The 26,231-nt window shown below is 36.5% G+C and overlaps 1 protein-coding gene across 7 annotated transcripts in view; it reads left to right on the forward strand.

Moving 5' to 3' along the window:
* Positions 1-26,231, forward strand: part of NRXN1 (neurexin 1) — a 629,457-nt gene that overhangs the window by 228,361 nt on the left and 374,865 nt on the right. For all 7 annotated transcript variants that reach the window (XM_042884865.1, XM_042884874.1, XM_042884894.1 and 4 more), the window contains 3 exons: positions 6,213-6,651; positions 15,833-16,216; positions 25,824-26,027. In XM_042884865.1, the coding sequence (XP_042740799.1) occupies positions 6,213-6,651; positions 15,833-16,216; positions 25,824-26,027 (1,027 nt within the window). The remainder of the gene's footprint in view (positions 1-6,212; positions 6,652-15,832; positions 16,217-25,823; positions 26,028-26,231) is intronic.

Here is a 26,231-nt window from a genome sequence, read left to right on the forward strand (position 1 = left end):
ATGATCATGTCATATGAATAATGTGTGAGCTTTGAAAAAATGTTTTGTATTTTGAAAAAGCCACTGCCCTTAGCAGGGGCAGGCCTAATACAGCTGTTTTCCATGTTTCCAATAATGAAGTACTATTTTATTTTTCATAGTTTGATAACTGAAGCTGTGTTCAGTGCTCCTTTAGACTTAGGCAATCAGTAACTTACACCTGGGTTTCTTCTTCTGTCGTCATCGAGGAACCAAGTGTGATTTTATCAAAAGGCATCTGGAATGCTTCTGCTCCATCATTTTGAATGCTCAAGAGTAAACAAGAAAAAGAGACAGGAAATTAATGTGGATCTCCTAGATATATATTTCATGGAATTTGGAGCACTATAGTTGATCATTGCACGTGTTCCTGTTGTGTGTTGTTGTTGTTTGTTTTCTTTTTTCTAGCTCCATTATATTGGCACTTTCTTTGAGCTGAAAGTTGCAGAGCAGTTTCCCAGATCATATCAGTTACCTAAAATGATGCAACAAGATACATGTACTTCCATTTCCTTCAGTCGTGTAGGTATCTACACTACAGAACCATATCCTGTTCTCCTGGGGCTTACCTCCAACTGGATGTTTATTTTTGGTTTGGTGATTTAAATGAACCACTTCCAAAATGTCTCACCCAGCCCCCAAGCCTTGACCACCACACACACATCCACTCCAGAAAAAGTCAAGCCACTTCATCTGAGAATTAATTATTTCCTTGGAGATCCTATTTCATTATACCTACTAATTATTTCTCTGTCTCAGAAGACAAAGTAGGTATACAAAGATTCATAAACGTAGAGGCTTGTATAGATGGTTTCATTCATGTTACATTCAGAAGTGCAGTCCTTTGCAAGCCTTTGAAGTAGGGCTCCTTAAGTTTTACATAAATAATCTGTTGCCATTGTAATGCTTACTATATTTGTTTTGTAAGTAAGAAATGAATTGAGGCATATTAGCAAAATGACAGCTATCCTCTGAGAGGCTGACATTCATGGAGTTGCTCAAAACCTTTCAGTAAATACCAAAAAATACGTGAAAGCTCTCAATGGTTAGCTTTGCATTTTGGATTTCTGAAGAATGTGACACTGTATGCACAAGGTAGTTCTCAATGGAGTAGGGAAATTCTAGGGACTGTTAAAGCAGGCTGATAAAAATGCCTCAGGCTTCAGTTACTGTAATTCTATTGCTACAGTTTCTGACATCAGTAAATTATCTCCTGCTGACTTCACTGGGCAGCATAAAACAGTAAGTTGGCAGGACCTACCTGAGCCATTTTGGATCATATGGGTCTCCATTTTAGAGAATTAATTGCCACTGTTTGCGGTGAAGTTGTAGTAACCAACCAGGTGGTACAGGTTTCATGAAAGTACAAAAGTACTGCTCTATGGTAACATAAATACTTCTGTTGCACTTAAAACAAACAGACAAACAAAAAAAACAACCAACAGATTTAGAGCATGGATTCATTCAAATAGCATTTAGAAATGTATTTTTCTTCACCTCCCTTTTAAGTAAATAGGCTTCTCTTAACTAAACTGCTATCCTAAACTGCTGCTTGATTTTATTATTCTGAGGAAACTTAGATGTTATAAATGAGACAATGTGACTTGCTTCCTTGAGACCCTGTTTTGCTTTCATAATGTAAATAATTTGGAAAAAGAAATCCTTCACTGTAGTTCAAAGGTTTTTAAATCGCAGTGATTGGAAGGAGGCTTGTTACTAACATAATGGTCAGTCTTGTGAAACATTTATTTTAGAGTAATGCTGTTTCTTCACTGATAATATTTGATGTGAAGAATACAAAGGAAATCCTTCGTATGGAAAAGTTTGGACTCTGTGTTGGGAGTGGTGTCAAAATCTTCATTCTTTTCATTTTTCCTGGTTTTAAATTTCATGGAATAAGATCAGGAAATTAAAGAGAACTGATAAGGTTTTATTCATACTAACATTTTTATTATGTCTGCTCTTCTCATCTGGTAGTAAAACTACCAAATGTTTGTGTGTTTAGGATGTACTGCTGATATTAGAGACATTACTAGTTTTCTCCTTCACCTTTTCTCAAAGTCTTTCATACAGTTATAGGTTACCAACTTAAGAATATATTTTTACTCGCTGCTATACTCCGTTTTTTTTGTTGATGAAGACACCATGACCTCTGGCAAGATTTGCAGTCAATTCTTAATTTCTTCCCTGGAGTTCTTTGCTTGTTAAGGCCCTGGTTACCTATAAATTATATATCTTTGGGAAAGATGAATTAATTCTGCTTGTGTGCCAAGATGTCCAGAGGCCATGTTAAAGAGAGTGCTGAGTTTAAGTTAATATTTGCTGTTTCTTAGCTGGATTTATTTGGTGAGACTCAGCTATGTCATATCGTGTTACCTGGTGTGCGGTTGGCCTTGATGATAGAGGGTGCTTTCATCTTGATGTGAATTGCTACACATGTCCCTTCTCTTCTGGGAAACAGTTCTATTCCTTACTTTGGATTTTTCTGTTACAAGTAACAAGTGAAATTGTGAACTGCTCCTTTTATCTTGGGAGTTTAAGTGACCTTTTGTAGTTTCCAAGAACTAGGTTATTAGATATTTTAAAGACCAGGGTCTTGTCCCTTACTTAATATTAAAAGGAGTTAATACATTCAATGAAAGAAAAATTCATGGAGCTTTTAATAGCACAGTACAATTCCTTTAGGGCATGCAGGTTCATGTATAGGAAAATTATGTTGTTTAAACTTAGGTATTAGAGCATGAGAGTAAGGAAGCTATTTACCAGGGGCAGCCCAATAGGTCCTAGAGAAGCACAGAAAAACTGCAAGTGTACCAAGTAGAGTGAAGTTGATTGTGACTCAAAGATATTTCTCCTTTACAAATTACATTCACTTGGCTTAATTGTGGATCCTTATCTTTGTTTGAGGGATAATCTACATAGCTAACATTGAAAAATACGAAGGGTATCTTGAGTGTAATTAGCATTGGATAATATCTGCACTATTAAGAACATATTTATCCTTATGTGTACTGAGAAGGAAAGAAAAAATCCTCAAAAAAATAAAAAATGAAGCCTACATTTCCAAATTGAATTCACTTGTGCCCTAGAGGCTCTCAGTCCTAAAGCATATATACCTGCATGAGTTGTAAAGCAGATATTAGCCTCATAATTATTCTGTACTGTCAGTTCTTTTCCACACTTCCAATGACTATTTTTTTGTTTGTGAACATACTCTGTTGTTGTTGTTGTTGTTGTTTTTTCCCCTTTTTGTTTAGCTTCAAGGACGGGTGAGTGCATCCTCTATGAACAGGAAGTGTAGGGGAGAGATACAAACTTCAGTGTAGCACTAGGAATAAGACTTCCAAATGCCAACTGAATTAACAATTTATTTCAGTTGTGGTCTTTAATTATTGTTTATATTTTTGTTTTAATAAAATATCCTGATATTTCAGTTCCAAATTGTCTATTTCATGAGACTAAAATTAATATTCTAAGGATTTCAAAGCCAATAGAACCATTTTAGACACAAAGTAAAGCTTAGCTCTCCTCTTTTCAGTTCAGGTTTTCTGAGTTGTATTAACTACCATCTTTTATTATTCAGTCGAGCAGCTTTCAGTAAGAGCAAACAGTTTGAATTTATGCCCATAAACAAGCAATTCTTTTTCTCATTTGTTTGTGTTATCTTTGTACCTGCCTTTGTTTGGATGACAATTAAAGAATATTTTCTCTTCATGTTCTTTGTTGCCTTAATTACTTTCATTGTCAACACCATGATTTAGTTCTAATGAGAACCCATTTGTTCCTCCTTTTTACCTCATCCTTCAGTCTGACTGTAATGATCTTCAGCACATTATAGAAAGGTTTCCTCTTATGACTTGTTTGGATGAGATGAACGCTTTGCAAAACCTCTGTTACCGTAGGAAGTGATCAGGTCAATGTCTTTTAAGATCAAATATCACTAAGTAATTTTGCCTGCCAGTCTACTAGCTTCTTGTAGCATTCTTCTGCCTTTTGGCTCTCATCACTCTTAAAACAGAAGGTTCTTCTAATAGGAGATGACTTGTGCATGCTTATTCTTTAATATTTTTTGATCTTCTAAGTTGCTTTGAGTAAGCTGTGATCTCTGAGGTACTCCAGGATTTCTTGATAATGTGTATATCATTATTCTCTGAGATTACAAGTTAGTCAAACTGCACACAGTTATTATGCATTCACTCAAGGCGGGCAATACATTATCTGCCTCCCAGTGGCAGAGTATTCTTCCTGCTATCAGGAAGCCACAAATGAGGGTTATTTGTCATCTTTGGAAATATACACCTCCATGGAGAGCAACAGTGTTAGAATTAAGCCCTGAAATAAAACGTAAAAATGGCCTTATTTCTTAGATTTTAGGATATGTGTAGAATAGCTCTGCTAGTTTATGTTACTTGGTTGATAATCATGGAATAATAATGACATAATTTGAAAGAACTTAATTCTCAGATTAAACAGTTTGTGATTTATCAACCATATTTTTAGTATATATTATGTTTAGCATTTTTCACTAACAACTGTTCCTTGTGGGGTACACTATCTTATGTTGCATGTATGCTAGGGTTTTTATTTGTAACAGTAGCACAGTTCTGTTGTGCATACTTGTCTCTTGTACTTACTGTAGGTCTTCCACTTTGCTTGCTTACTGGATTTCAGAGTTAGGCCAGAGATTTATTTCCTCTGAAACCTAAGTATTCATCAAACACACTCTAAGGCCTAAACCAGCAACTGGTCTTTCAGACAGCTTCAGAATACATTGTAGAATTGCATCACTGAATAAGATGCCAGACGTGATCAGGTTCAGATCGATGTATGGTTGTCGATGAAGAATCCTGAACACAACTGATTTCCTGAGCTGTTGCTTTTGCTCAAAACTGCTTGCTAGTGGAGGTGTAACCTTAGAAGCAGAGATGAATGTTTTAGCTTGTGTCACCATATAGTTGTATTCAGCCCTCCAGTGGTATTTTAGCATAGGTAAATCATTTATTGAATAAGGAAGAATACTGACAAAGTAGTCATGCTACCTCTGTGATTGGATAGCTTCATTTAAACAGTCCTTTTATCCTTGACAACCTAGAAATTGAGGCAATTTCAGAGTATACTAATGAAGACTTGAATGTTGTGTAATTATTGTGTCAAGTTTCTCAGGACAGAGTAAAAATGCAACTTGAGGCAAAAACATTTGTTGTGGGGGTCAATTGGATTTAAAACTAATACTGTCTTTCATTTTTCAGATAAAACTGTACAGTCAGGAAAATGTTTGTGTTTTTATCTTTCGTCCAGCTGAACTGCTCAGAGATGGTCCCATTGTTTTCTGTTGATGTTGGTTTTGTTTTTTTTCTGTTTTGATCTGTATGATACATTTTTCTCTGTTTATGGCTTCATGATATTCATGGATGCTACTGTTCCTCAGCCCCAAGGACAAACTGAAAAGATGTTAAATTGTAAAGTTTCTGACCTTGGTGCATTTTCTGTACATGAACAGAAGAGTTAAGACAGTGACAAAGGGTTTGGAGGAACAAGAAATCTAATACTTCTCAAACAGAGTGGAATGACTGTGCAAAGAAAGCTTTTAAGAATGAAGGCTACACAAGCTAATTTGTAACTGATAGTACGAGTTATGTGCAGATTCATTCAGATTGCTTGAATTAACTCTAAGGGTATTTTTTTAGAACAATTTTGTTGGGTTTAATGAAAACCATTATCAAATCATTAGTCAATAAAAATAGTTACTTTGCGCGTGTGTTTGTGTATATTACTGCATTTAAATATGAGAGCTGCCTCCAAAATAATGCCTCCTATTCTGTTATGTTGGTATGGTAGTAGAGATTGCTGTTTTTCAGCAATGGCAACAGCAACATGAAAGATAGGCCACTTTTAAGATGGCCATGCAGCTGTAATGTCACAAAAGGAAGAACATCTCATTCAGCTCACCTGCACAAATTAGTTAATGGTGATGACAATGTTGAAAACTAAGGTAGATGACAATTTGCTCTATCAAATGGTGTTATTTTATTCTTTGTATCTGTTGTTGTTTCCTTGGGAAATAAATAGGGAGCATTACTTTTGAAGCAACCTGTTTGCTATTATTAATCATTAAATAATAAATGCTTCAGGATTATATATGTTTGATTAAAGTGCTCCAATCTCTCTTGGTAATTTTTCTACTTTTCTTGCAGGTTGTATATAAAAATAATGATGTCAGGTTGGAGTTATCTCGACTTGCCAAACAAGGAGATCCTAAGATGAAGATTCACGGGGTAGTAGCATTTAAATGTGAGAATGTTGCAACCTTAGATCCGATCACATTTGAAACACCAGAGTCTTTCATTTCTTTGCCAAAGTGGAATGCCAAGAAAACAGGCTCAATATCATTTGACTTTCGTACAACTGAGCCAAATGGTTTGATTCTTTTCAGTCATGGAAAGCCAAGGCACCAAAAAGATGCCAAACACCCACAGATGGTGAAAGTTGACTTTTTTGCCATTGAGATGCTTGATGGCCACCTCTACCTGCTGTTAGACATGGGATCAGGTACTATAAAAATAAAAGCGTTGCAGAAGAAGGTGAATGATGGTGAATGGTACCATGTGGACTTTCAAAGGGATGGACGGTCAGGTAAGTCTTCCATTTTAATATTCATTAGGTCTTTTCTTGTTATATCTGACGAATGCTGGCTATATATAGTGCTATATACAAAGTTGCACATTGTCTGAAAAGCGAAGGAAATATAAACAGTCATTAGTGTCGGGTACCAGAATATAATGACTTCCAGAGTAACATATCTTATGTTAACGTTCGTTGGGTAATCAAATATTTAAACTTGCACGTAAACCAAATAGCCAGAGTGGTAAGTTTCAAGATAAAAAATCAAGCAAAAAAGAATTACTCTAAGGAATCTGCCAAATTGGGAATTATCTGCCCGCAGAAACAGCATAGGCCTTCCATTCATATCAGCAAACCTCATCAAAATTAAATAGTATGCTAATAGGTGGCTGACAATACATACCAGCATAAACTAGAGTTATGTCAGTATGGTTTGTATTCTATAGTATTTAACTTGAGAAATGATCTCCCCAGAAATGCTAAAAAACAAAACTTAAAAATATTCCCAATGATACTAAAATTTGTCCCAGCTTGTAATGTGTTTAACTGGCTGTTCTTGTGTTGATGCTACATCTGATATTGAGTGTATATATTGTAGTTAACAAAATACGTAAGTTAGAGATGTAGTCAACAAAATACGTAAAGCAGGGGCTGTCAAGGTCACCAGGCGTAACCAGGCGTAATCTGTGTGGGCCCCTTGTGTGGTTAGCGAATACGTGAAAGGGGGGCTGTAACAGTCATCAGCCTCTGCGGGGGCTCCTTGACTCATAAGAAAACCATGATGAGACATGGCAAGACAAGACATGCCACACGTCTATTGGGCACAGATAACCGTAGCAAGGGTGATTGGTAGCACTGTGATATAAGGGACAACTATAAGAAGAGTGTGTTGCTTGCAATAAGTGCCATTTGCCGCTCACCACATTGGTGTCATAAAAGCGTGTGATTTGGCCGGGGCTGTCTGAGCACTTCATGACTGGGACATGGCATTATCACACTGGGGTCACCACTTGTTGCCTTTGCTTTGGCAACCTCTGATTAATGTCCCGCTTATTTTGTTAACTACAATATATATTGGCCTGAGCAACATGCCAGGATTTATCAGGTTTTTTTGGGGAGAGACATACCGAGCCTGTTATTTAGATCATCAAAGAATTTTCTGATCAAGATCAGTATTCTACCTGAAGTTTATATACACTCTGAAATTGCATGTTGCAAAAGTAAACTTCCCTGTCTCTTTTGGTTTTTGTGACTTTTCCCCACTACCTCCTGATGACTCCTTCTGACTGATTTGCATTTTTAATTGATTTTTGAATCTTTATCCTTGAAACACTCATTTTTTTTTAAGTGACTTTCTAAATATAAACAAATTAAGCAAATTTAAGTGTAGTTTTAAACTGAAGATTTCAGTCAAATCCATGCTAAAGGCTGACCAAATTCAATCATTCAATCTACTATAGAACTGTTAAAAATACTGATTTGATTCCTAGTTTGTGGAGCTTGAAATTCAAGTTGTATAGAGCCTGATTTTCTGATTACATGTTGGTTAGGTTTTTGCTTTCCTAGAGGTAAAAAACAAAAAATAAATCTCAAAAACCTCAATTGTGATTGAGTATCCAGTGGTTACATTATTTACACTACAGCCTTCATTTCAGGCTTCCTCCTTCAGTGCTGTTTTAGTGATTCGTATGAGATATAAATCCTGTAATAATGTGCTTCTGTGAGTCTTCTTAAAGCAAAGTTTATTCTTATATTCTAAGCCATATTTGAAGAAATGTCCTGCATTTCTGCTTAGCAAAATACTGTAGCTCATGACTGCCATTAAGAGATTTTAGGACCTGTTTTATTTAAATTATTAGAACTGTTGGAGGAATTTGGCAAGAATGCATAGTAATTTTAGGAAGTAATAGTCACCTAAAAATCAGATTTTTGTCTTATCTTTAAGTAGAATTGTAAGTAGTCAAATATCTATGTGTAAGAAAAAATAATCCAACTGATGAATAAATAGCCTGGATAGGCAAACTTTATTTACCGTGCTACTCATTCAAATCATCATATCACCTACTTGCCCTTAAACGTGGAATTATTACCAGGAATACTGAATAAATATGTGCACTTATTGACCGGTATTTGAAATTTATCTAAAATCTGAACCAGTCATCAAAAGCGTTCTATAATTTTAAATACATACAATAACATTTTACAGTGTGACAGATAACAGTGGCAAGCTGTTATTATTCTTAATAAAAATACTGCCAGAGCAGTATCTTATACCATCAGATTTAACCAAGTAAAATTACTGCCTGATGATAAAAATAATCAGTGAACTACATGTTGCATTTTTCTGATTGAAACAAATTATTGATATGTTCAAATTATTTCTTCATGCATGTACATCTCCTATGTTTTTTTCCTTGAATATTAAAATTCCTCTTAATATTCCAGGAAGCTTTTTCATTTCTTTTCTCTATCCCAATCCAAATATGAATCCAATCATATGAATATGATCACTTTCATTTACTTATATTCAGATTTTCATATAAGTGAATGAATATATGCTATATATATATATAAAAAAAAAAAACTTAGCTTCTTCTAAGCTTTCTTGTTGCTGCTGATAAAATACTTCCAGCCTTTCAAATAGAAAGGAAGAGATTCTCCTGCTGATCAATAAATAGCTCAAATAATCTTTTTTTTTCTTTTTTTTCCCCAAGTGAAGTTTGATGTTTTGCAGCCTTTTACTCCCAGCCTTCAAATCAAATGCATAGTGACTACCTCAGATAATAGAAAGCTGTGACATTTCTCAAGGAGCTTTGCTGATTTCCTTGACTTTAGCATTAGCTGGATCAGCAAGTACTCAATTTAGTTTTCATTCTTTGCTCTCTTCTGGACTCTTAGTCACAAGGAGCATCTACTCTGTACTACAGACTTTGTCGTGACCCTGCAGAATCCCACCATGCTGCCTGTAAGTCCTTCTCTGACTGCTTCCTTACATGAAAAGCAGGTTGTTGGAACAGCAATTTCTGAGCCCAATGTTAAGCAAGTCCACCTCTTCTGCTAGATATGCAACTGAGGAAAAAGGAACACATTTTGACCAGCAGCCTGTATACAGCACAGGACACAACCTGTGTTACATCCTGCCATGTAAGATGGGTTCCTCCCAGCACTCATGTCTATCTGATTTTCTGCGAAGGACAGTGACATCACAGCTGCTTCTCTTGTGCCATGACTTGGCTGCATGCTGTGGTCGCAGTCCTCATGACAGATGCTGTGTTATGCTTTAGCACACAACGTGTGAAGTGTTTCTAGAAAACCATACTCTTCTCTTAATTTTTTTTTTTTTCCACCATTTCTTAATATGCAAAGACAAGTGTTTCATGCATCTGAAAGGTAACTAAATAGACCAGGCAAGGTAAGCATGGAGATCAGAATAGCTGATCATTTTTTTAAGCTGATCAGAACTGGTGAGACATGATTTAGAAATGTTTTAGTTCCTTATACACGCACTTAGGAAAAACTAAATTGCTGAGATAATGAATATGATTGAAGGCGCTCATTAACTCATACCTAAGGGAAATGTTTTTCTGTTCTGCTGTTAACAGTAATGTCAACTCTGCAGTTAAAGAAGAAAAAAAAGCTAAAGCCATGAAACAGCTGTGAAGGTCTTTGCCCCCGCTGTTTTCTGTGGTAGATTAAAATTAGGCTAGTAAGTGGATTCTGAGGTTTGAGTATTGTTTAAAATTTTATAGACTTTGCCACATTTGCCGTACTCAAGGATGACCCTTACGTACTTTTTTACTAAACTGCCATATATCCTTGGGAAATCATCATTACACAGTGAAATCAGAAAAGAAACTTACCATTCTGGTCAATGTCCAACCATGTATAGTAGTGTAAAAGCGTATCAGAACACACTCATGAATAAGTAGCATGTAAGGGTTAAGAAGTCTCTGAAAATTTGAAGTAAAGTTAGAGTTACAGTTTAAATACCAGACATTATCTCTAGAGTACGAAATTAGAGCTTGGATGTAATTAATATCTCTAAGTCGTACTTTGTAGACATCAATTATGTGTATTGTTGTTGGGAGTTCTTTTTTTCACGCATACGTTTCTTTGCTGTCCTTCCTCCCTGTCTTTCCAGCGTTCTAAGAAATGCCAGATTTCAATAAGTGTTAATAGTTAGCATATTTGAGACACTGGGTTTACCTCACATTTGTTCCAACGATTGTCTTACTGCTTTTCAGTTATCTGTAAGCTCATAGTAAAAAAAAAAAGAGAAAAAAAAAAAGAAAAGAAAACACAGTGATCCTTTGAGACGTCCTCTGTTTAAACCCTTCAACTACCACAGTAATAATGGGACTGCGTCAGTCTTGACAGATAATTGTTATCTCCGTCAGTGAACACTGTACAACCTTCCCATTCCATCCAAGATGAATCTTTCCACGTATGAAAAAACACAAATTGTTGGTAATGTCCTTGTTCACAGCAGGCGTAACACAGTGATTTTTTTTTTTTTGTATGGTGTAGATCTACTTTTTATGATTCGATGCTGTTGTTACGCTAGCCTGCAGTTTCCTTTAGAGATTAAGGCACCACTTCCACTCACTGTCCCTATGTATCATGTTCTGTAGCCTTTGACCATTTTCATTGCCACCTTCTGCAGCCTTCTCAGCTGATCTGCATCATATTCAGAGTTCTAGGTAAACCTGACCTGTGATTAGTAGAATGGTAAGATAATCTTCACTATACCTCCCAATATATTTCCAAGTTTGCTTACTTTTACATTGTTACTTCCTTATGTTGTTGATTTTTCCTTTTTGAAGAACTGCCTGTTAATCAGTTACTCTTTGTAAGTAAGCAGTTCTTGCTGGAAATCACAGTCCTGTTAATTTTTTTTTTAGGTGTGTGTTTGCAATATATAAAGATGATTCTAAATGTTTGAATTGCATTTTGCTCTTAGGTGAAATACTGTATAATTGTTTCAGCTGTAGGTCGTTGTAAGGGCCATTAATTTATCTACAACTTCTAGAGGATAGGGCATTATACCTGGCTTCAGAGTCCATTATTTCATGAATCTGGGGACTAAATAACACCCCACACCTTATTGTTTTCACTGAATCTTCCCCTTTTTCCTTCTTTCAAGCAAATCAAATGCTATTAGCATTTTTTCTTTGCTTTTTTGGCAGAAATATTATTTTCTACCTTCAGCATTAAAAAACAAACAGCAACAACAACAACAACAAAAAAAAAAACCCACACAAAAAATAATTATGCACAGAGACTTCCTATTTCCTGGCAGAAATTTTTACCTTGGTGTTGCTCCTTTTAAAGAAATAGTACAGTATCACTACTGGTTATGATTGCCATTATGCTAGGTGCTATGCGAATATGTAACAAAAGTGATAGCTCTTAATACAGAGATATTATGATTTAAGGTAATAGTTTTCTCTTTCCATGGAGAGGCTCTTCGTCATATTCTGTTGTTTTAAGTTATTTTGTAAAACTATATATGCCTCATTCTTATCTCTCTTCTACAACTAAACGATTCTGGTAAGAGATGAGTTGACACTGAATTATCTTTCTAGAACAAGTTATTAACCTGCTCCTGTGTTAACACCATAAGGCCTTTGTCTATTCCATTAACTTCCCTTCTTTCTGCTTTTCTGAAAAGTGAGCTCATTTCACAATTATAAGTGGAAGCATCCATATGGCTTTCTGTACAATGGTGCTTTGACAGTGCAAATGTTATTCATCTCTGTATGTTCCCCAGAGAAGCTTGGACTGAAATGCAGCAAAGAGTGTATGTGTGTGTGTGTGTGTCTTCTTATCTCAGGATTCTGTGGGAATCATTCAGTGTTGTTGTATGGTCCACACTGAGATGGATTTTGGTAGAATTTGGAAAACTTCTATGAAGAGAGATGTCAGTCTTTAAAAAAACAAAACAAAACCATTCAGCTACTCTGTCACAGTGTGCCACAGTTCTGGATGCACTGTGGATTCAAGAGTTTAAAGATCCTCTACTTATTTTGTATATGCTGAAGCATTATGAACTTGATTTTTGCATTTTAGTTCAGGATATTAAAAAAAATTAACACCACAAAACCCAAGAACAACAACAATAAAAACACAATAAAGCACATGTAACTTTTGTATTGTATTTGGGAGTATTTTTCCATTCTTCTTAACGTGTCTTTTTTTTTTCCCACTCACTTTTACAAACCAACTAGTGGATAAAATTTGTATTCCCTATCAATATTATCTATAAACTGTGCTGTTGGATACCAATAGCGGTGATGGTTGTATGGCTGCCTGCTCATGCTGTTTAGAAGTTCAGCTAGAAACCAGGATGCTAGTTAACTGGTACTGTGAAACTCTTGGTGTTTAGGTATGAGTTTCTTGCTGTTAGCTAGATTAAAGCTATTTGTATTGTAGTTATAGGTTTTGTTTTAGTCAGTGTGCTATATGATATTTTGGTCAAGCTCCTCTGTGACAACTGAGGCAGAGCAAGTTTCACAAGTTTTGAATCAGCTGCAGGTGCTTCTTGACTTAGTTTAGCTCTTAACAAAAAGGGTTCAAGGAAATAAAAGTAACTCACAGTTGTCTCAACAAGTCACTTGTGCAGTACATCAGCGGTTGTTGAAATGTCCAGCAGTAAATTTGAGATGGTCCAACCAGGTGACATGTATTCTGAGGCCTTCCAGAACATAAAAAAGGTCTCCAGAACATTTATTTCTTAAATTATTATTCTACTCGTGGTCATGAGTAGATGCCATGTTTACACTGATTTTGAAGTCTTCTCCCAAGAGTTTGTGATATTTTTTCTTCAGGAGAGGAGAGGTTTTTTTTCTAAGTTGTTGCTATCTATTCAAAATACAACGTGAGCTTTCTCTAGTGTGATCCTTATAAGATACGCAACAAAGTTTTTCTGCTTAGCTGTAATTTACAGTCATCAGGGTACAGCAGTAGCCTACATTTTAGGAATCTTTTTTGTAGGAATGCTTATTGTTCACATCACATTTTGAACCTCAGCTACATTGTCTGAGATTTGCTTTTCTCTTACTGTTTATTGGAATGCATCAAGATTGCTTTTTTATAGCAGTGGTGCCCAAGGTATCTTCTAGCATCATAGATAGCTTGAAAAAGCTAGATGTAGTCACTAGTAGAAAGTAGCACTATGCAATTGGATGAGCTTGTGGCTGGAGGTTGTGCATATTCGGAGTTCTGCAGCTCGCTGAATTTGTGTGGATTCAAGTGATGTGTGAACATAGGTTTAAAGTACTTGGTCTTAAATTTGCCTGAGCAGAAACAGGTGAAAATAAGCAGCAGTAGCAGTGAGAAGTATTGTGAGCATCTTTAACTTTTTTAAAGGAGAAATGGTCTATTCTACAGGCATGCCAAATTCTGCTTTAAGAATCTCAGCTGGACTAAAAATATGTAACGTAACACAATTGTCCTACAGATTTTAAAAATTGGAGGTCTAGGGAGAGTAAAAATAACACAGAACCTTGGTTCAATAAGCTTGGTTTTTACAACTAACACTGAAATTTCACTTTGTGATTATGACAATGCATTAAAAGGGAAAACTGGGAGTATACTCAAACATTCTTCAAACATGCATATAAAAATGCAAAAAGCTGCGCAAATGTTTTCTCTTTTTCAGTCCCTTTGGATACTAAGGAGATTGCAGCTGTAGCAGTATCTAGCCTTTCTAAAATCTATACATCACAAGCCTCATGTGGGAGGCAGGCCTCATGAGAGTTCTGCCCCAAGAGGTTTAACTAAATGTCCAAACTGTTTAGGTATTCATTCTGTCCTTACTCTTGAAGGCAGGCTGTCAAACCAACAAAAGAAGCAAAATATATAGCTCCCACAGGACTCCATTGCAGGAGAAGAAGCCAGATTTTAAAATTGTATCCATGTTAGAGAGCTGTCATCTTGTTAGACCTCTCTGCTTGCTTAAAACTCTCATTTTAGGATTTATGCTCTTAAAATTCCAAATTTATTGTTTTCATGCACCATACTTGACACAGTGAAGGCATATTTGATTATCAGTGCTGTCTTCTGAAATCTCTATATTATTAACTGTGGAAAGGTAATTTTTTCATATGTATGTATGATCAATACTTTGTGGGAAATGTGATTCCTAAGTGTCTTATCATTAACATATTTAATAGTGTGTCCAGTGGATAAGTCCACTTAGTCGCTGTGACTGGTCCATTGTATTTACCTAATAGTGTACATAGTGTTTTGGTTTATATTTTGTTTGTTTCTGCACTGTTATAGAATTGTGAGGAGGTACTTATATGAGGATCTGCATAAGGATTCCTTTTTCAACTGATTTTGTAAACTTAGTACATAAAACGTGGTTGGCGTAAGTGTGCTCTCTGATTCCATGCACTAAACTGGGGTTTCTGCCTATTCTGCCTAGTTGAAAAAGTTGATACCCTTATTATTTTTGAAAATACAACTTCTTTACAGAGGATGTTTACACCTGATTATCTGTTTTTTTCATTATTTTACACATAAGAAAATCTCTGCTGTCTTTGTTCAGACATTTTGTAGAAGCAGAATTTTATTTTAGCCTTTATTTGTTTATTTTTTTAACTTAAACAGAAAAGATATTTCTGATTTCCTCAGATTCTATATACTTCCTCTCTCCCTCTCTTTGTAACATGCACACATTTTGAGGTAAGTGTCAGAGGCATTGATTTTTCCCTCTAGGAGCACATTGCTATCTTCTTAATGATTGCCTGCCTGGCAGCTGACGAGTATTTTTCTCCTGCACTTAATGGAGAAAAGAAATAAAAAGTCTTTCTCAAAGTCCTCTTTAAAAATGCTGTGTCTTTGGATTCAAACCAAAGGCAGATTTGCCTCTCAGTTTGCAACCTATCAATGAAAACTCAACCTCAGTGCTCTGAATCACCTGAGAGGCAGTGAAGAGTTTTTCGTTGCACAAGCCAGGGTATATCTGCAAATAAGTCTGAAATGCATTCCTCCTGCTCCCACAAGATTGGTAAGGAGATTTTGACTTCTATCTGACATGAGCATGCAGGAATGCTATAAATATGTATCTATTATTTTGTAATTATATAGAAAGCTTATGTATACCTATAGACATTTATAGAGATAAACAACAGTACCAAGATCTTCAAATGTCTTGAAAATCTTACATTTTGTTTTCATTTCTTCTCAGGGACCATATCTGTGAACACGTTACGTACACCATATACTGCACCAGGGGAAAGTGAAATCCTTGACTTGGATGATGACTTGTATCTTGGAGGCTTACCAGAAAATAAAGCAGGCCTGGTCTTCCCAACAGAGGTGTGGACAGCACTTCTCAATTATGGATACGTTGGCTGCATTAGAGATTTATTTATTGATGGTCAGAGCAAAGACATTCGACAGATGGCTGAAATTCAAAGTACAGCTGGAGTAAAACCCTCATGCTCGAGAGAAACTGCAAAGCCATGCCTTAGCAATCCCTGTAAAAGCAATGGTGTATGCAGGGATGGGTGGAACAGATACGTTTGTGATTGCTCTGGGACAGGGTACCTTGGCAGATCTTGTGAAAGAGGTAAGTTTCTTGAGATGACTGTGTTTCTACTTTAATGCATATGCAATTATTAAAATGGTAAATCATCACTGATTCTTATAAGGCAGAAGTCTCTTTGATTTCATTTGATGGAGACGGAGCCCTGCTCTGAAAGAAGTAACGCTCTAGGAGAGACCTTCATTGACTTTAAGTTGTGTAGGTACTGGTTGACCTTGACAGAGAGTTGGTAGCTGCTAAATGTCTCTTGGAAATTGCCTCTCCTTTTTTTCATTGTGCATTGATGAGTTATGAAAAGTTTTGCAAAAGTAATTTCAGTTATTATTGCATTACTAAGTACACATTTCTGTTCCAAACTGAGGTCTCGTTCTCTGCTCCTTTATGTCAATACCACTGTGTAATTAAATTTATTTTTAAATTCCACAGTATCTCTTAACTTCATAACCAGAACTTCAGCCATGAATCTAAGCAAAAGAATCTATATAGAAATCTATATTTCTTAATTGACATTTTTCTGAAGTTCCTAGTTCCCAAGGAAATTGTTTCTACTCATCTTAATTCGCTTAATTTTGTAGAAAAGGTAAATGTAAAGTTGATAGACCTCATTTATTTAACTGGAAAGGCAGATAATGAAAAGGAAGGCAGAAGCTGAGGTTTGATGGCTTATAGGAAAAAACTCTGTAGTTAAAGATATAGAGTGTGCTAGTATAAGATTTGAATGCAAGTAGAAGAATAGAAATGAATAATTAATATTTTTGGTGTTTATTTGTATTCCAGCTGGAATAAGAAATATTTGAATGGCAGAAGTTTTATTTTTATAAAATCTTATGCTACAACTGGCATAGCTTTTCTTCCACCTCAAATCTAAATTTCAAGATTACTGACTGACAGGTTATGTCCATCTAGTAATAAGTAAGAAGATGAATCAAAACTGCATCATTTAAAAATAAAAACCTGGTGTTTAAGTTGTATGCAAATGCATGCATGCATTTACACAGAATTAATACCATCACATTATCAGCATTTGCTAGAAGGTTCTCAGTGTTGTCTTTTTCTTGTTTTTCGAATATATAAGACCTTGGCTCTTGGCCAGTTATTTTGATATCTCCAGATTGTTGCTTTACTGGTGGAGTAAAGCTGGCAGAGGGCATAACCGAGCTGTCTGATGGATTATAAAAGCCTTCAGTTAAATATGTCTGGTGTACCACCCTGTGGCAAAATTCTGTTATTACATATGGCAGAAGTAAAAATAGGGATTGAATCTTTTCAACTGGACAGCTAGGATGTATTTAAAAAAAAAAAAAAAAAGAAATGAATGAGAGCAACAAAAAAGCATGCAGATTTGCAAAGGACTTCGTAGCAATTTCCTTTAACTTTATTTGACAGGTGGTAATGTAAAATTTTAATGTAAGATTTTTTTAAAAAAATTTTAGTCTCTTTTATTTCCCGTATTTTATTTTCAGACATCTTCCAAGATAAAGCTTGATTTCCCAGCGTATTCCCCTGGTGGGTATGGTGATATTAGAATGGTATAATTGGCTTCTCTGCAATAGTGTTTGGTTCTTGTCCAAAAGAAATCTTGTGTGGCAGTTCAGACAATATGTGATCATTTCCTACTCTTCTTGGGCATCCAGAGGAAACCACACCGAAAGGAGACCTCGTTCCAGAAATATTCGTATCCCAAATGGTTATGCGTTAATGCGATTATAGCTTTTGGGATTGTGAAAGCGATGTGCTGGCATCCTACCACACAAAGTTATTATAACTGCTACCCATGTGCAATAACTGATAAACTATTGTATTTGTGATGTAAATAACACAGTGATGATTGTTCAAACTAATTTGAGCCAAATAGGAACGTGTTCATTTCAACAATACAGCTCTACATGAAAGGCAATTGTTAGAATAAAGTACTAGAGATTAAAAACTGGGATACTATAGGTTACATGATTAATATGTCTGCAGTAGACTGATGTAACTAACCATTTAATATATAGCCATTTATTTTTTATACTATTTCACCCAAAGTGCGAGTACTAGCATCCTCATGTGAATGTATCCTGTATAATGCAACATCTGAAATTATTTTGGTGTGCAAACCTTAAAGTTCAAATCTAATTTCTGCATACATAAAATGAATATTTTTGTATCCCTCTATATATTTTTTAATCCTTTTACAAGTTATTCTTGATGTTATGTGAGATTTGTAGTAAACTTAAACATGCGCATAATCTGTAGATTGGCTTTAGTAGATTATGGAATCTATGGCAGATGGATGGACAGCTGTCAGAGCAATATAATTTAGCTTCTTATCTTATTTCCATTGTGGACCACAATCTGTGTCTGCCTTTTGTAAATGTGTACTTTTAGACAGAACAACTAGGAATGGTGTGCAAGAGTAAATTCAGTGTTAAGGAAAAGGTATATCTTCAGAGATTTACCCAAGTGAAATTCTGAGGGGAAAGTATATTTAAATTAGTGTATGTGTGCATGTAGATATTGTGCATGCAGAACATCTGCATACACAATAAATACATATATGCCATGCATATCAACTAAATAGATCTCTTTCATCTCTTTGCTCTATCTAAGGATGTTTTAAATTTAAAAAAAAATGATATGATGATAGATTTTTATGAAGAATCATTTGTTGTTTTCAAAATGTCATTATAGTGATTCTATCTCTGATTCAGATTAACTCTAGTCCTGTATGTTTAACATCTAGTACCTTTACTGTGTAGCTTAGGACCTCAGTCCTGAAATAAATACCGCTGGAGGAATTGGGATGAATCATTTCCCCTTTTGTTTATGGATTATTGAGGAATTAACAGCATATCAGGTGTTGTTTCTGTCAGATAGATGGAAAGGTTCCCCTTGTTGATTTTCCTGAAGCTCAAGCATTGGGCCCAGGTGGACTAAAGCTGCAATAGATAACACAGGAACAATAGTTAGCTGAGGGCTGAGTATGTGTCACGGAGTTAACTAGATCAATCTATGCCCATGACAGGGGGGCAATAGGACTCTGGCAGCCCCCCCTCTCCCCCACAAAATGGGAAGGAAGAAAGGAAAAAATAGCGGCAACAATCTAGGGAGGAAAAGTTATTTTACTAAATATGATATCAGAATGCAAGATAACACAATATAATACAATCTAATTGAAATTGAGACTAATAAATGAAATAAGATAGGAGAGAGAGATATTTCCTGAGACCGAGTCAAAACTGAAAAGCTTGGAACAGCTCGGAAAGCACCCTCCAGCACCCACTGCCAGGCAGTATAAGACCACCCCACTTGGAAGGGCCAGATCCCATGACTTCTGTAATGTATAGGGATAGGTACCTGGAATTGGAGCATTGACACTTTAACTGCCAGTGCACTCCACGATGTTATGAATACTGAAAACCAAAAAACACAAAACCATGACAGTATGCAAGTAAATAAAACAAACAAGAAAAACCAACCCCGAAACAAAACAAAAAAAAGTTTGCATCAGTAGTCAGTGATATATTTGAATATGCTTACAGAATGTGCTGAATTGAAATTATATCTATGTTTTCAGGACAGAATTTTGTTGCTGTAACTTTACTGATAAATAAAAGAGGGTCAGAGAAAACAGCTGAATGGTTGATTAGCGATGTTCCAGATTGATCACAAATTTTCTGGCTTGACTCTGGGCTGTGACTTCTGTCACCTCAAGGCAAATTTTGTGTGTGATTTGACAGCCCACACCAGAGATGACTGCATCTTTGAAAATGGCTGTGTGGGCTACAGAACAGTCTTTGCATTTTCAGACACTTTAAATCTGAGAAAGTGGGAAAAAGTTAATTGTTCTGTTTTAGGACTTTAGAGGTCCAAAGGAAACAAGATCCTTTTTTATTTATTAATGTAAGTGCAGTAAGCATCTCTTCATCATGTTAAAAACAATGTAAACTTGACTGTAAAGCTTCAGAGCAAGAACACTGAAATTCAAATTCCTGGTCCATACTTCTTACACTTTAAACAGACTATGAATTGAAAAATAGTATCTATTCACAAAGTCATTTCTCCCAGTAAATATTTCAGAGCATTTCTGAGGGTGGGAAAATTTCCTAAAAAGTGGATGTATCAGTCTCTTCAGTGATTTAAGTAATCTCAAGTGGAAAATGAGGATCCTGAATCTCCTCTCAAGAGGATGCTGGTACATCCTTGGTGATTGGCATGACACTGATGTAGATATTATCTACGTAGCCAAGAAGAGAATCCAGCCCTGGAGATTTTAATCAGAAACGAACTGAAAGAAAAAAGGGAGAGGAGAATCCTCCTGTTCTTTTAGCACAGAAGTAGGAAAGGTTTCTAATGTCAGGCTTATAAATATATTGAAGAAAGAATGCATAAAATATTTTTTATCAGTCTGTGAATCATGTTATGGTTCATTTCTTGTGAATAAGAAGAAAGCGCATGCATTGGTATGTACTTATTTGCTGCCCAGAAACTGGTCAGCAAATTTACTGTTGATAAAGTTCAATAAGGTTTTTTTAATATTTTCCTTTTTAATGTCATGCTTCCAATACTGACATGATAGTAAAATTACTATTCCTTGGTGTTGAGGCTTTGACTCTTCCAACAGATAAAACAACTCATAGCACACTGAGCTAGAATTCTGCTCTGTTAGCATTTAATAACTAGATGAAGCTAAACAAGAGAGAAGAAGACTGTCAATCTTTACACGAGATGACCTAAGAGTGTAGAGCTTAAAGATGAGGTGCACAATGCTATAGGAATTAGTCTGTCCAAAAATGAATACAAATTTGTAGATTTAATGTTCCCGTGAGGTTTGCACAGCTGGTGTGTAACACTTGCTGCCTCCACACATTCAGATCATCATCATCTTATTGAACAGACATTGCAAATTAACAATCCATTCTGCACAGCTGAAGTACTGCGGGATGGAAACAGTTGTGTTAACTAAAGCAAAAGCTCTCGTAATAAGAGGAGATTCAAAACAAGCATATTTTGTTTTATATTAAAACTAATTTTTATCGCTATCCAAAAAACAAACAAACTGAATGGGAAGCATTAAGATGGTACATGCCATGAAGGCTTGCCCTCAATGAATTAGAAAACAGCAGTAAGGGAAGAGGAAACTCACTGTGCTATCAAAGGTCTCATATTTACTATTAGTTCATAGGGGTTCTAAGGGACCTCTGGAGATCATTTAGTGCGACTCCTCTGCTAAAGCAGTTGCCTAGAAGGTTGTACAAGAAAGCATCTACGTGAGTTTTGACAATCTTCAGAGAAGGAGACTCTACAACCCCACTGGGCAACTTGTTCCAGTGCTTTTCAGCCCTCGTGTTCATATAGAACTTCCTATATTCCAGTTTCTGTCCATTGCCCCTTGTTCTGTTGCTTGGAACCACTGAAAACAGCCTTGTCACATCCACTTGACTCCCACCCTCTAGATATTTATAAGATCCTCTCTCAATCGAATCTCTTCTACAGGCTAAACACCCCCAGGTCTCTCAGCCTTTCCTTATAAGGAAGATGCTCCAGGCCCCCATCATCTTTGTTGCCCTCTGCTGGACTCTCTCTAGAAGTTCCTTGTCTTTCTTGAACTTGGAAGACCACTACCAGACAGTGTATTCCAGATGTGCTCTCACCAAGTCAGAGTAGAGTGGGAGGATCACCTTTCTTGACCTGCTCAATGAATGGCAGCACAGCCCTCTGGTGTGTCACCCACTCCTCCCAGCTTTGAATCATCAGAAAACTTGCTGAAGGTGCATTCTATCCCTTCATCCAGATTGCTGAAGTTGTTGAAGAAGACCAGAGCCACTAACAATCCCTATGGAACTATCTACAGACCTCCATCTAGACTATGTGCCATTGATCACTATCCTCTGAGCTCTGCCAGGCAGCCAGTTCTCAATTTACCCCACTCTTCTCTCATCTATCCCACAGCTCCTTAGCTTACTTATGAGGATGTTATGGGAGACAGTGTCAAACACCTTGCTGAAGTCAAGGTACAAGTCTCCTCTCATCTACCCAGCTGGTCACGGTAGCACAGAAGGCTAACAGATTGGTCAAGCATTATTATTATCGCCCTTTGATGAATCCATATTGATTTCTTCTCTTCCACTTACTCAGTGATAATATCCAGAATAAGCTGCTCCACTACCTTTCCAGGGACAGAAGTGAGGCTGACTGACCTGTAGTTTCCTGGGTCCTCCTTCTTGCTCTTTTCGAAGACAGAAGTGATGTTAGCTATTATCCAGACTTCAGGAACCTCTCTGTTCTCCATGACCTATCTGAGATGATAGACAGTGGCTTGATAATCTCTTCTGCCATCTTCCTCAGCATCCGTGTGTGCATTCTTTTGGAGCCTGTGAATTTGTGTGCATTGAGTTTTCCTAGGTGATCTCTGACAATATCCTCCTCGACCAAGAGCAAGTTTTTCTTTCCCTAGAATCTCTCTCTCTCTTATCTCCAGGATCTGGGATTCCTGAGGGTCAATCTTAACAGAAAATACTGAAGCAAAGTAAGTGAACTAAGCATTATTATTTTTTTCTACTTTACAGATACATAGCATCACTGATCTTAAGTTATGGCCCTCAGGACAGTGCTAAGTCTTGATGAAATTCCAGCTTCCTAACAGTTTTGTGGGTTTTGCTGTGATAACTTTATATTTTAGATAGCCTTTAACTCAGAGCTCCCCATTCTGAAAGCAGCTAGTTGATATGAAGGGGTTTCCTGATTGCCTTGGAGCTTTTAAGTCATTTGATCTTGTGTTCAGTCTCCTTGGTTTGTTCTTGGAACATCTGTTTCCAAAATAGCTGGCACAGTAAGGTTTAGGAGGATTGAGTATCTAATCACATCATGTCTGTTCTCCATGATTTTAAACACTCACAGGTCATCTCTGATTAAATTAACACAGTTTCTTCTTTCCTTTTTGTGTCATTCTCTAGAATACTAAATAATTATAGGAAAAACAGCAAACAGTACGTAGTAGTTGATTCTGACAACTTTCTTTTCTATTATTAGAAAATAATATAACAGCAAAGATCTGTACTGTTTTTGAGTGGTGTTCAACCTATAATATTTAATCTGATTTTGCTCAGATTATGAAAAACAGGAGTAGTACCAATGGCCCTTATTTTAGTAGGCAATGCATTTTTTTTTTCCCCTCTTATTACCTTGTAACAACATTTTTTAATGCTGGACTTCTTTAATTGTCTAAATCATGTTTATTTTTTACAAAGATCTGGTGAGTCTTTTGTGCACAGACTAATAATCAAGATACAGGAAATAACTGTAAGCTGTCCTACCCCCACTGCTCCCAAACAATTAAAAAAAAAAAAAAAAAAAGGCACAAAAACCAACAACAAAAAACAAAGCGCGTTCCCCTGTGAAAAACTTTCTGACATGAAGTCTTTCATCAGACTGGTGAGAAATAAGTAATTGATGTCCTTCACAGAAAAAAAAAAAAACAAACATTTATATTGAGGACATACAGAACGTGTGGTTAGAAATGGTCAAACCTGAAAATGTATACTAATTTGTTCTGTCTAATGATTTTCACTAAAAGAATTAGTAACTTTTTCTTCCCTTTCCCTTTCCCTTTCCTTTTCATTATTTTCCCCTTAAGCCATTTTTGTCAAAACTTGTAGTGTGAAAGCCTGGCACTATCAGTGAACATACCACACATCACTTTTGCTTCCAGTGTGCTTACACAGTTATATTTGGAAGTATTTGTCCTTCCATGGACCATATTGGCTGGAACTCTTAGAGCAAACAAGACCTGTGATATAGACTGTTTTGACAAACTATAGTGTCTTAAGTATTGACATAAAGCAAAATAATTCTCATTCTTATGTTAATTATTGTATTGATTAAACATAATAAACAGTAGCATTGGAGATATTATTTGTGTATAGGAGGACAGTACACCTTTGCTGTAGGTAAGTATCTCAGTTTTACTGAGTGAAGTTAAAGTACAGAGAAGCTAAATTATTTGTCCAAGATCTTATGGCAGACTTGGCAGTGAAAATTAGAATCTGCACACCTGGAGCTGTAGGTGGTTGTATCTTACCTGCAATTGTTCGTACAGAGCATTGACTTCAGGGCTAAGATAGAAAAGAACTGCAAGAGGGAAATTGTACACTACACTGAATTATCTAGTCTGGGATTTGCACAAGAGAAATGTACTTAGTGCTTGTTAACATTCATAGATTTGTAATTATATTATTTTTTTCCCTCTTCTTCTTTATTTGGTCAATTGAGTGAATAAGTGCTGAAGTTTATCCTTCCTGTGGCTTGAGATGTTATCTGATGCCTGCTCCATTTTTTTTTTTTCCTCCTTCTGTGGATTGGTGTGTCCTCAGGATTGCACCTTTTTCAAATCAAGACTAGATATCCTGTGTAGTCCTCATTATCTGGCACTTCACCAGTTTCTAACCTAAGAGTTTTGGGGTGTGTTAAAGAATGTAGAACACAGATGGAGACAGCTAAAAGGTCTCTAGCAAAGTAGCAGTAGGCAAGCAATCAGGTATGCGTAAGACAGCTTGCATTCAGATAAGTGTATTTTGTTATTCAGTTACTGATTTAGGTCATATAGAATGGCTGTTGCTGTATGGTACTTCTGGGCCTGCTGAAACACCTGGCAGTGGCTGCTGTCTGGCTTTGAGCAAGGAAAGTTGCATGCTTGCTGCCACTTCCAGCATAGCACATCTCCATCTGAGAGCCAATTCCAAAGGCTCTGTTGGAGAACAGGCAGCAGCACTTGGTCATCCTGCTTTATGTTTCAGAAGACGTTACAGACTTTGCTTTCTAGGAACTGCCATGCTCCCTGTGAGCAGCAGTGTCATCTCTGCTCCCATTCTTGCTACCAGTACGGGGGCTGGGAGAAGATGACTTGTGGCTGGTTGCTCGGGGACCTAACAGGCCATGACTGCACTGCTGTGCCCGCAACACTCGCTGGGAGCACTTTCTGCAATGTCTGAAGCTGACAGTTACTTGCTTGTCTCAGGGGTTTTTAAATCCTACCCTCAATATGCCAAGTCCAGTCTCGCTTCTCAGGTTGAGGCTGTCGCCATGTCTGTACACACGTTTTTGAGTCTCTCAGACCTCAGCCATCACAATTGTGAAGCAGTCTGCTCTCAAGCAAACCATGTATGATGGTCACGTCTTCCATCCTAATTCTTGAAGGCTTCATTCTGCTGACTGGATGATAATCACCACTGGTAGTAGCAATCTCAATAGGTTTATGCACAAAGTATCCTGAAGCACTTATCACAGGGGATGACAGACAGACATGGCCTTTTAAGAAGCTGTTTACCTGGCTAGTTTTTACTAGCTTTACTAGGCTTTGATGTATATTGCACAGTATGGACCCAGTCTGGCAAGCATTTATTTACAGGTGATTTTATCCACCTGTTTGTTAAAAGAGCAGTTGTGTTTTCTTTAGAAGCACCAAAATATCCCTCATAAAGAAAGACATTGAGTTTTTCACTTGTTGTTTATGCTTCTCAGTAATAATTTTAATATGTAATTTTTCCATGTCGTGCTGAGTGGATATACATTTACCATCTTCTGTTTGGGCAATATCAATAAATAGCACAATAACTTCTTTAATAACTGATTTTCTATCTTACGTTTTCAGAGGCAACAATATTAAGCTATGATGGAAGTATGTTTATGAAAATACAGCTCCCTGTTGTGATGCACACAGAGGCAGAAGATGTTTCTTTACGGTTCAGGTCTCAGCGAGCTTATGGCATTTTAATGGCAACAACTTCCAGGGAGTCTGCTGATACCCTCCGGTTGGAGTTGGATGCGGGACGAGTAAAACTAACGGTCAACCTAGGTAACAAACTCTTCCTCCAAGAAGTTAGCATTTTCTTTACATTTTTATTTTTGCTTGCAAACATTTACGAAACAGCCTGTTTTAACATTAAAAGTAAACTGAAGCAATATATAAACACATGTCAGCGCAACGTTTGCATATGCACACACGCACACAAATGTGTCCATGTTTTTTTTTTTTTTTTTTTTTTTTTTTTTTTTTTTG

The sequence above is a fragment of the Lagopus leucura genome, unplaced genomic scaffold (genome assembly GCF_019238085.1).
Source record: "Lagopus leucura isolate 7727_CA_CO unplaced genomic scaffold, USGS_WTPT01 Super-Scaffold_73, whole genome shotgun sequence".
Taxonomy (NCBI): Eukaryota; Metazoa; Chordata; class Aves; order Galliformes; family Phasianidae; genus Lagopus; species Lagopus leucura.